We start from the raw sequence: 12,690 nt of genomic DNA, 5'->3' as shown, positions 1-12,690 counted from the left end.
GGATACCAACTGTATTAAGGCGAACTTCCATGTCAACAAAAAGCTCATCAATACGAACAGATGTGTGGGAGTCAGCATTTTGCATCAAGAACGCCTTCTATGCACTTCTCAAGCGTATTTGGTTTTTAGATGAAATGTTAAATCTACTCCCTGCACGCTCAAAGTCTTGAAAGTTTCTGATAAGGAGGGAATTAACTTTTAGATCGCTTGACAGAATGTTCTTGAACTAAGCACTCTTGATTTAAGCTTTATGATTGCATTTTTCTTGTTCGTCTGTGTTTAATAATGCAACAGAAATTTATCAGCTTGTACCTTTCACGACCCAAAAGCCAACCCATCGCCCTGTCCAATGTGTAAAGTTTCTAATTATAAAACAAAAGACCCAAAAAAAAAAAAAAGGAATGAAAAACAAACATTCGCTGGCAGCGCAACGCATCTCTGGGCAGGTTTGCACTTAATTATGCAAATTTAATAACAATGCAAAGTGCCACACACACGCACACAGAGAGAGCAAGAGAGAGAGGGGGGGCATGTGTGAAGTTTATTATAAATGCCATTAGGTGCGCGCGTGAAAAATAAGTTAGAGAGCCATGCGGAAAGGGAAAGAGGGCCAAGAGCCAGCATAGTTTGTCCTTTAGATGTGTGTAGCACATAAGCGAAGGGTTGTGCGGCTTGCGGGCGGGCGGGGTTGTGGCATTTTGGGGAGGAGTGTGGCAAAAAAAAAAAAGTTCGCTGTTGCGAGGCTGTTGCAATTCGTTTGAAGCATGCCCCAAGGAATTGTTGCGCCGTCAACTAAAGCACATTACCTTGTACCCATAGCCCTATTAACTGACTACCTCACTACACACACACACACCCCCTCACCCCTCCTCCACCAACACACCTTTACTAACACTATTGCAGCTGCGGCTCTTGTATCTGTTGCCCAGGTGCCCCTCACCTGTCTTTCCCCCCAAGCCGTTGTCATGTTATTAATTCGCGTTGCTAAAAGGGATTAGATCTCTTTGTATACTCTGCGTCCATTTAAAATGGACAAAAGGAGATTATACTTTTTTTTTGTTGCAAAGGTAACAGGTCAAAGAAAGCCGTTTTTCAGTTTCACATAGATCGGACAATTAGCATCAAGGTTAAGCAAAAGCTCATTTCGCATAGTCCGGGGCGAAGGCAAGAAGAAGCACGCATAGAAGGGCATCCCACGGTCGAACACACCCGACTAGCGCATTCTTAGTTTGCAATTTTTTTTACAATTCGGACAATAAAATTTATGCACTCGACTGTGCAAACTGAGGCCAGAGCTAAAGCGTGTGTAGGTGGATCAGACGTGGCCCATGGGGCGTGGGGCGTGGGGCGTGGGGCGTGGCAGTTGGCGGGTCTGGAATGCGGGGTTTGGGCTTCTGCACAAAGCGCAACTAAATGACATGCCCAGCTGGCAATCTGTGGCCTAATCGCCAACCGTGCGGACAAAAACAAAGCGTGGGGCGGCTGCAGCTGCAAGGGAGAGAGAGAGAGAGAGAAGGAGGGGGTAACTGGAGGGACAACAGGAGCCAGCTATTGTCAGTGCCCACTTATGTGTGGCAAGTTAGTGTGTGAGTGTGTGTACGTGTGTGTGTGTGTGTGTGTGTGTGTGGCATAAAGGATAATTGCAAGGCACGCGCTGTAGGGACAAGAAAGAGAAGGCAACAAGCGACGAACGCTCGCTAATGTCATTAAAACCAGCTTTTGTCTGTGTGTGTGTGTGTGAGTGTGTGAGTGTGTGTGTGAGTGTGTGGGTGTGTGAGTGTGGCAAGCACGAAACAAAAGGCAAACGACGACAAGATGGAAAATGCAAAACCACAGAAAATAATGACACAAAATGGCTTCAACAGGCAGCAGCTGCTGCTGTGGCCGGGTCGCGGGGGAGGGTAGGGCCAACAGAAGTGGAGGCGCATGCAGTCAGCCAGGCACAAATCCTGGCGAGCAGCAGCAGCACCAGCAACAGCATCGTCCATGCGGAAATGAAAGTTTTATGCAACAACAAACAACTTGCAACCGCAACGTGTGTGTTCGTCTGTGTGTGCGTGTGTGTGTGTGTGTTAGTATGTGTCTGCTGCATATATAGTATTTAGTTAATGGACTAGTTTTGTTGTGCTTCTGCTGCCGAGTGGCCACTTACGACCAGCTAAAGCCAATACAAAAACCAAAATCCAAAACCAAAGTCGAATCAATCAACAGGCCCCCGCCCCCGCCCACGTCCACGCCCACGCACACAGTCCGTCCAACATCCTGCTTAAAGTGTAGGGTATTGTGGAGGGGGGGGTAACTAGAGTAAGCAGAGGAGCTCATCAATCATGCGCGGCGTCGCAGGGCTGACATTTCAACTGGAGCTGTCACATGGTTTCGATGCCTGCCCCGGTGCGAGTCCTGTCATATCCTTGCCAGAGCTTTTGCAATGGCCAGTTGTTAAATTGCTGCTGAATTTATTATAATTAAAATGCTCTTTGTTCACATTTTGCAGCTTTATTTATCTCCATTTTGTACACTTTTTTTTTTTGTTTTCGTTTTGGCTTGTGGTGACATGAAATTCGCATTAATTACCAACTGACTGCGGGCTGAGCTTTGACTGCGGCTTATTTCTGACATTTATGCAGCATTTGATTCATTTCACCAATGTGCAACAGAAGCTATGATTTTTATATATAGTTAATCATGAAGAGACTCCAACTGCTCTCTATTAAACACCTCTTCTTCCACCCCATTCAACATCTAGCATACTTGCTTTTCTACTACCCTTTTATGTTATAAGCCTGAAAAAAACTTAAAAGTATTTGATTTTTGTCTAAAGCAGGCCACATACAAAATTTGCTGAATGTAGCGCCTGTAGTTCCTGAGATCGTTGGGTCCAAATGGTGTGGAAAATAAAAACCTCGTCTTCCGCTTGGACAGAGTGAAAAGAATGGAACTAGTTTTATACACTCTAGTCCTGCTACCGTGTCCACCGTGTAGTATTAATGTTATTTCAACTACTTCCATTCTTCCCATTTTATAAGGCTCTTCCAACATCTCTACCATTGGGGACTAGCATGAATTTTATACGTTCTTCAATCATGTCTAGAAACCTAAGCCACCTTCATAGAACTAGTTCGGACCCTGAACAGAGACAATGACTATTTTCTGGCTAACGCGAATCGAATCTGCGCTTTCTATAACGCATTTATCTCCATTTAGAGCTTAGCTGCGCCCAATCTGTATTCATAACAGCCTTATGGCTCAAACCTATTGCCCACCCATTTGGATATATGAAGCACTTTGGCTCATTTGGCATCCCCTCGGCTACGCCCTTGGCTCAATTTGGCGCCTGGCTCATCGGGCTTAAAAATAAATCGCGTCTGTCAAATGACCCAAACACAAATTGCAAAACTTTGCCAGCCAACAGCTTTGAATGCCATCAAGTGTTGTGCAGTGCACACTGCAGTGTCGTGGTAGTGTTGTACAGTGCAGCTATGCCACCGATTGACTACCTGTATGCCTGGCTGCCTGCGTGCCCATATCTGTTCCCTTGTCCACTCTGCAAGTGGCAGTTGATACAGTAAAATGTCATGACGTTGACATAATGGCAAAATCAAACACAAACACACACACACACACACACACACTGAAGCACGAATACACCCACAGGCTTAAGTGAGTGAGTGCCACTATAATAACAAACATACTCGAATGCGAAGTGTTACGATTAGCGATGGGCACGTGCCCGATAGTTGGCAATTAAACTCGTGACACGCTGTTCCAATAATATATAGTCAAAATAGCTTTTGGGGAAAGCTAAATTGAAGAAGATTCGAAAGCACACAAAATTCAAATGCATTCTAACAGCTCTTTGCTAGATTTTTTGCGGTGAAAGAAGTTTTTGATTTATGGCTAACTCCAGTTTGAATTGACATTTAAATCGCATGCACACAAATTTGGACTAATTAAGTTCCCCAACTTTTGCGCAAAAGGGCTATTTCCTTCCAATAGTAAATATATTATATATATATGAAATATTTACTTGGCTTACCTGCGCTTGTGCTTTATGGCACGCGCTCATCTCTAGTCGGACTCGAAATCCAGATTCAGGCCACGTTTTGGATCCGTACGGAGCCAAAGTTAAAGCGCAGGTGGGCGTGGCAAGCGGAGGCATTGGCGATGGCGCCGGGCCGTGCAGCAACTGTTGACACTGTAAAGTAGCAAATGTTGTTGTTGCTCTTGTAATTGCTGTGTGTGTGTGTGTGTGTGGGTGTGTGTGGGTGTGTGAGTGTGTAGGTGAGGGTGTGTGAGTGTGCATGTGTCTATCGCATAAATATGCATTTGCCCAATTCCCGACTGCCAGCGATTGCATGTGCATATTTTTTTACACACACTCACACTCACACCCACACCCACACCCACACCCACACTCACACTCACGTATTCATTGGCCGGCCACGTGAATTGTGCATCTAAATAGTTGAATGTATTTGTATGTGGGTTACTGTGCTGCTTTTGTGCCCGCTTTGCATGCATCTCACCGCACACGGCACCTGCTGGCGCCCACCTGCAATCGCTACACTCCCCCCCGCCCCCTCTCTCCGTCGCCTTCCCACTTTCCACGCCCTCTCAAAATATAGTGTTTGTAAAAATAGAGTAGATATTCAACGTCAACTTATTTTCAACTGTCGCATGTCGAAAGATATTGCATTTTACTGTTGTCGATTTGGCAGCTCATTTCGTTCGGCGCGCCGGTTCCAAGGAACCAGTTCCCGAGACACACGCATACGAGCTCCAGCTAGTTTATAATCTAAGTAAATGGTATTGCTGCAAATTGGCAGCCAATGGAGCAGATTAAGCTTTAACGAAGTGGGCAAATATATTTGCATAGCTCGCGATATTAGCTTTATAAAGGGCACCACACAGGTTCCTTAATCATGATCTTTAGTTCCGTTCAGGGTTATGCTTGGGCACCCGAACCATTAAATGCAGTTCGCGATTGTTTATGCAAGTGTTAGGGAAAACAAATTCTGTTGAATATGTCTTTTAGCAGAAAACCCGTTCAGAATTGAACCATTTACAACGTTTCCGGAACTGCCAACTAGTTCTATTGAACTTTATGAAGGACTTTAACTTCTATAGCAAATCAATTGATTTTTAATTTCGTAACTTACTGAACTTCAATGCAATTTAAATGATTGGCCTTATAAGTGTTTGTTCACGTATTTAAGTGGAACATTTTTGTTCATGAACCACAAGAGTTAGAACCGAATCACTTTTTATCTGTTGCGCTATTGGAAGTACGCAAAAGTTTCAGTAAACATAAGCTGACATTTTTGATGAATTGAGTTCAGTTCGTGCAAGCAAGTGAATCCTAGCTCCAACTAGTTGCTATATTAAAGCGTTGTGTAGCTTTGGAACTAGTAACTAGTTCCATAAAACAGTGTGTGCGTGAGTGTGTGCGTGTGCCACAGCAATTACTTGCAATAACAACAGTAACCAGAAGGTCCCCTTCGGAAAAGGCAAACATGAAGTCAGGCAATGTCATTTTGGAAGCCATGCGATGCCAGCGCGTGGTTTTCACAAACACATGTACCATGTACCCGGTTCGTTGTAACACGTTACCTGCACCCGAATTGGCCAACAGCAACAGCAACAGCAGCAACAACAACAAGAACAGGGCCAATAGCAACCGCCATTAGTTGACTGACTGAAGGAAGCACTGGAAGGCGAGCAGAGAATTGGGTGTGGCGGGCTGCACTATCAAATGGCATTTTATTATGAATGACAACATTTGAAATGTTCCAATTACGCGCAAATATTTTGATAGATGCGCGTTGCTTCACCAACTAAATGACAAGCTGACAGACCGACTGACTGACTGACTGGCAGACGGACACGCTTAAGTGTGGGCACAATATGAACAGAGGCAAAGCAATGCCAGCGACAGTTATCGATAATCAGCAATAATTATCGAAATTAAGTGTGCTGGGTAGTGTTGGAAAGTGGCGTTGTCTTCAAATAAATCTCTTCTTTCATATAAGAATGGCTTGGCCAATGTATTTACCATCAATCAGTCTGTATGTGTGTTAGTCGATGCAGACACATAGATTACGTATATACAAATATATATAGATCGAAATCTAACCCTTGGTATGAACAGATGCGTTCATTAAGGTAAACAGTTTAACAATTCCTGTCTAGGAAAGGAAACATCAAGGAAATATATCAAAATATAAATCTGACAAGTCGTAGGCCCCAACTATAGCTCAAGGTATCTGATATAGCTCTATTGCGAACTTGTCTTACAAGTATTACTCTCAAACTGAAAGGTAAGTTTTCGATAGAAATATAATTAATATTCATCAAGAAACCGAATCATTCTCAAATTGGTTCTCATTCTCTCTCTCTCTCTCTCTTTCTTTTTTGATCTCTTACAGCGGACAGCTCGTTTCTATTGGCCAACGCACAAATCGTCGATTTTCCGATCGTCTACTGCAATGAGTCCTTCTGCAAGATTAGCGGCTACAACCGAGCCGAGGTCATGCAGAAGTCGTGCAGGTATGTGTACGTATTGCCGATTTATATTCACTCGCTCTGTTGCGCTCTCTCGCTAAATGTTATTTATCTCTATATATACATATAACCATATATGTATCTGCCTAGCCTAAGTATTATATTCCACGCAGTTCTTGCGCTCAACAGCTGCCCAGCGCGCGCTCTCTCTCTCTCTCTCTCTCTCTCTGTCTATCTATTCATCTGTCTCTTTCTCATATTCACAGCAAATCAGAGTGTTTGTTTCTCATCTGAAATTATGCTCTTACCATCTATTGCAACCCCTTAGATATATAGCTATATAGCTTTCTTTTTGCTTGGTTTTTATATGGCATGTCTAGCTTTTTACTCCTTTAGATTCATTTTGCATTTGCAGTATTTAAACATATGAAATTTAGATTAATCTATAACATTTTCGCTTAATGGTTACAATCTAGAATCTTTTTTTAGCTGATCTTTTGTGTTTTCAAACCCTTTTCCAACACTATTCAACTATTTCTGCCCTATTTTCTACCCTAACTAAAAAGTTTCCTAGATTTATTTCGTACTCTTACTAGTTTCGACTGTGTTTTTCTTTCGTAATTTGTTACAGGAAAAAAAAACTGTTTTAATTTATTCGAACACTTAAGCTCGACCCTTTGCGCACTTACTTAACACTGGCTCTAAAAATGTCCTCCTGCTGCAACTATAAACACACTTGTGCTCATTTTATGGCTGACAAGCAAGCGGATTGACAGTGACAGCGCACCATGAAAGCGTAAAGATTTCAGTCAAAAGTCAGCAGACAGCTGGTTCACGGCCAGTTTGTAGCCCCCGAGTCCATTTATCAGGGCATTAAGTAGGCATTAAAGGCCAAAACGCCGCAGTTCCGGCTAACTGTGCTCTTCCGCCGGGCGATATTCACTGGTTGCTGCATGCGAGAATGCGGCACAAATAAAAAAAAAAAAGTGACAATATAGAATGCCCGACTTGACGATACCCTGCACCTAGCTCAGTTCTAAAACACACAAACCTCTTCCAACCTTAGCCCCACTTTTTGGGAAATGCAAAAATTTGTGTTTTTATGAATAGCGAGGGTAAATTTGTCGAAAATTTCCATAAGAGCTTCTATAAAGCATATGGTCTAAAATAGAATTTCCATATCCATATGTTTATCGATTTCATGGAAACGAGCTATCGATAATTTATAATTTCCTTTAGATTTTCGTTCAAATTTTCTCTAGTCTCCGAAAAATCGATAATTCACAAACAGAGACAGACAGACGTGACTAGTTCGTCTCGTCTATTGATGCCGAGAGCAAGAAAATATTTACTTTACGAAGTCACAAACGCCTCCTTCTGCCTGTTACAAACATTTAACAAAAGCCTGCTATGCCCTTTATAGCCCGCTTTTCAATGGGTTCGGGGCATAAAGAGGACGCAAAGAAAATGCGGTTGGCTTTAATGTACTTTTACTGGCTGTGAGCTAACTTTTGTGTAATGAACACAAATTGTTTGTAGAGGTAGCTAGGCCCAAAGCCGAAATTGTGCCGCAGGCGATTTTTCGATACATTTACTTTATATCTTTTTTTGTTGCATATCAGCTGGCAAATTAGCTTGAAAAATGTGAGAAACAGGGCGGTCGGCGGGCGACTGTTGCATGACCCAAGAGTGCCTGCAAAACTGTAAAGTTGCGCACAATGTGAAATTCTCCAGCGAATTCTTTATAATTTGTAAGCGAAAATTGCCACAGCGGTTGGCCTAGCCAAAAAAAAAAAAAAAAAAAAATAAAACAAGCCAAAAAAACAAATAAAAAAATGGAAGCGTATGCAGTGCCTGGCCAGCAATCCCTGCCCCATGTCCCCAGCGACCCACCACCTCCCCCCGCCCCGTTTCTGCCTGGTTTTCTTTTTTTTCCTCGGACAAGCCAAACTTTTGTAATGCCAATCTAGGCGTTTAGCTGACTGCGCTATCTTGTCCCTCTCCTCCCTCTCGCTCTTCATCTCTGTTACTCTAGAGTATGTCCGTGTGTGTGTGTGTGTGTGTGTGTCAGTTATTTATTGTTGCGCTTTGACCCACTTTGTTGCAGTGTGTTTGTGTGTGTCTGTGTGTGACCGCGCGCTAAAAGAGAATCCAAGCAAAAGGTTGACCAAAAAAGAAAATCCTTTTATTTGTTGCCCTCTCTCTCTCTCTCTCTCTCTCGCTCTCTCTATCTCTTGCAGTCTCTGTCTATCTCTTTCTGTTTGTTTGTTTGTTTGTTTGTTTGTTTGTTTGTTTTTTGCTGTTTGCTTAACTGCGCGCACTTTCTTTCAATTTACCAGTTTGTGGCGCCTTTTAACTCCAAGCCCCTTCCCCTGCCCCGCCCCAAGCGCACTCACCCCCTTGCCGTCTGATCTGCTGTTAGTTTAGAGTTTATAAAGTGGAACCTTAGCCAATGCTTGCCTTTAACCTGTTTGGGCTTTTGTGTTGCCTGCCTTCTAACCCAATTCTGTGCCTGTCTCCCTTGCACACACACACACACACACACACACACATTGATATCCACTGCAGCAAAACAGTTCATTGCACAAAATGGCCGGCAAAGAGGAAATGAGTCGCTTTGCGTTTCTATTTGTGACGTCGCTGGGCGACTTAACCGACGCCAGCGTCGCCGCCGCCGTCGCAGTTTGTTGAACCTTTGTCATGGCATAAATAAATACAAGTGCACACATAAGCACACGCACACACACACACACACACACAGATGCATGCACATAAACAGCATTCGTCTAAATGCAATGACAGCAGCAACAGAAACAACAACAACAGCAACGGCGACGGCGACAGCGACGGCGACAGCGACAGCGGCAGCGACAGCGCCAAATACAAATTAACAGTTTTTATTGTGTCTCCTTTTGCGCTCGCATTCGAATTCGCCTTCACCCATTGCTGGCTGCTGACGTCATTGCAATTTGCGCACTCTGCCCCTGTGGCCCCTCCTTACCGACCGCCCACACCAATCGACCGTGTCTCTCGCTCACTCGCTCACTTGCTCCTTCACTATGTCATTTAGTTGCTCGCTCGCACGCTGAGCGCTTGGCCATTTTTGCATATTTTTGCGCGCGCCCTAAAAGCATGCAACACTTTTTTTCATCACTCGTGTTTTTTTTTTTTTTTGCTTGTAGCTCAGCACGTGCGCTGCCTTGGCAACGGTTTTCTATTTTTCATTTCACTTGCTATTTGACGTTCCTCTTCCACTTCGTTTTCAAGTTATTTTTCAGTATTTCTGCCAGCGCATGTGATAGCATCAGCTGCAGCAGCGGAACGCCAGCCCGTAGTGGCTAAGCCATCAGCTTAGAAGATGTGCCATACGATATGGTAATTTCCATCATCGCTCGTGCTCGACGGCCATTCGGTGTCAACTTGGCCAAAATAAATGGCCGCCACCGTGGCCAGAGGCAGGCAAATTTAGCATATTACCTGACCTGACAGCACAGGAGTGTCGCCCATGAATATATGTATATCTCCTTCAAACGCATTGGCAATGGATATGCTGTGCCTTGCGTTGACTCAATTATTAGATAAAAGAGCGAGATTTCTGGAAATCTCGTATTTATTATCTCGAGCCAACTCTTTGTCAATCAAAAACGGCGAAAAGATTTCTGAGAATTGAATTCTATTTCAAAGTGGAAAATCACTTTAGCTAGAGTCTTACATATATTTTTTTGCACAACAACAAATTCTACTCTCAACTTTAAGCTGCAAGTCAATAAAGCTAGATTTCTGGCAATTCAAATAACAGAATTGTAAAAGCAACCACCACCCGCACCCCCCTCTCCCTGCATTGTGCCCCACGATATCTAAACAAAGCAAAAATAGATGGGAAATATGAAATAGTTGCTCGCTGTAGCTCAATTAAAGAGAGTATATCGTGTATTCCCTTGTATAAACATGTTCTATTTCCAGTTTTTATTTGCTAGTGTTTTTATTTTTTTTTTTTTTTTTGGCAACTTTGGCTATAGTTCATTTTCAAGCTAACCAAATATTTGTGCCCAACACAATATTGTGGCGAATAGGAATTTGGAAACATACTCAAATCCAATTTGTATATCCGTTTTTCGGTTCTATGTAAAACACATTGGAAGTAAAAGCAAATATAGTGGGAAAAGAAAAACCAAATGGGTATCGAACCAGAAATAACAGCTAGAAACACATTCAACCCAAACAAACTCTCCTTTTACCTATAAATATATATATACTTATAAATTTGATATACGACCTGAATATAGACTAGAAACAATAGCTCTCTCCGTGTGTATAGACAACTACAAATTTATAGAACTGAAGCCCGTTTCAGGCTGCATTCACTTTAGAGCTATGGCTGATACTCTAGACTTTCAGCCAATTAAGAAGTAGAAGAACTTTTAGGGCAGAAATTTTGAATTTTGAACAATTATGCAAGAAAGTCAAGAGCACTCAGAAAACTGAGCCAGTTTCTGCTGCTGCTGCGTCTGCGACTTGTGCTACCTTAATTTCACGTTCTCAGCATGTTCTAATTAGATTAATCACATTAATTATAATTAATCAGAATAATAATTAAATCTGTGTGCGTGCTTTATGTACTGCTCCCAGCTGTCTAAAACTAATCAAGAATAATACCTCGTATATGTGCGATATTCTGCTCTTGTGTATTCCCCAATTCCTTGCAACAGATGCGGCTTCATGTACGGCGAGCTGACAGACAAGGAGACGGTTGGACGTCTGGAGTATACGCTCGAGAATCAGCAGCAGGATCAATTCGAAATATTGCTCTACAAAAAGAACAGTGAGTATATATTAAAAACCAACTATTACAGCGATTCCCCAATAGAACATACACTCAGAGAAAAACCTCATTGGCATTGAAATCACAATTGTACTTGTTGCAAATCATTCCTGATTCTGTTGCTCAATATTCCTAAAGAGATCAGAGTATACAATTTATATCGCGAAATGTTCTCCATTTAAGTTACAAATTTCCCATAGTAATGCAGACCGAAACCGAACCGATGCGAGCTTGGAATTTCATTTAATTTTGAACATGAGATATGACAATAAGACCTGGTTTCATGCATTTGCAAAAACTTTCAAACCAATTCCAACGGCGAAAATATATTTCGATTCTACAGGGTATTAACATTTTGTCATGCGTAGAAGGAGACATCTCCAACCTCAGAATGTATATATCTATATTCTATATGAATAATTTTTCTTTAACAAGATATCTTGACCAAGCTCGGCTTTTATTAGTTAAACTAGGCTGCCTGTATATGAGCCAAATCTTCTCAAGATCGCACTACTATATTATATAGAAGTCTTGAAGAAATCGGTCGATAAGTGAGTTTTTGTATGGCAAAATATTCTGTTTTCCAAGATATTTTGAGGAAACTGAACATTAAGAAGCTTCAGCCTTCGCACATCTCACAGCTGCAAAGCCTTGAGGCGAATTTCTGCAAGTTTTAAGTCCTCTTTTATTCTTCTATGTTTTGGTTTGCAGTCCAGTTCTTGTATTAATAAATGTCGATATTCGAAAATTAAGACTCAAACCAAGATAATTGATATATTCTCTGAGTGTTTGCGCATTTATCTCTCTCTCTCTCTCTCTCTCCCTACCCCTCTGTGTAGCTGCAGCTATAAATGGCTAATTAAATAATTACCTGTATTTTAGCTTATTAAGCCAAAACGTAAGCTTGACTATGTTTAATTAGCCGCGGTATCAAGGTGTAGACACGTGCCCTGAAATATATACATAATTCCCCTACTCAAAGAACAAAGCCGTTGTGGGGGATGGGTTGAAGGACGATTTAGATTTATGTTGCGTCCCTTACTCCATAATAAATTGTTGCACTTTGTGTGCGGTCGCCCCTTCACACGCACACATACACAAAGACGGACACACACACACACATATACACATATATCTATATGTACTCATATATTTCATGCCACCCTAATCCCACTCACTCTTGTTACTCTTTACTCGCTACTCGCCCCTGTCCACACACATACATTTAGACACACGCACACACAGCAACACATATATGTAGATATATTCATATATTTTACTTCTATCTCACTGACACTTCAACAAGTCGCTCAACTCGCCGCTTGCCACTCGCCACTCGCCACTCGTTACTCGCTTCTTTACACACA

The 12,690-nt window shown here is 42.3% G+C and overlaps 1 protein-coding gene across 6 annotated transcripts in view; it reads left to right on the top strand.

Moving 5' to 3' along the window:
• The window catches only part of eag (ether a go-go), a 48,412-nt gene that overhangs the window by 15,067 nt on the left and 20,655 nt on the right, over positions 1–12,690 (top strand). For 5 of the 6 annotated variants that reach the window (XM_032440617.2, XM_070209113.1, XM_032440618.2 and 2 more), the window contains exons 2-3: positions 6,426–6,552; positions 11,211–11,323. In XM_032440617.2, coding sequence (XP_032296508.1) covers positions 6,426–6,552; positions 11,211–11,323 — 240 coding nt within the window. The remainder of the gene's footprint in view (positions 1–6,425; positions 6,553–11,210; positions 11,324–12,690) is intronic. The other variant, XM_070209114.1, reaches the window with a different exon arrangement.

Source organism: Drosophila virilis, chromosome X (genome assembly GCF_030788295.1).
Source record: "Drosophila virilis strain 15010-1051.87 chromosome X, Dvir_AGI_RSII-ME, whole genome shotgun sequence".
NCBI classification, from domain to species: Eukaryota; Metazoa; Arthropoda; class Insecta; order Diptera; family Drosophilidae; genus Drosophila; species Drosophila virilis.
This window is presented reverse-complemented; position numbering and strand designations above follow the sequence as displayed.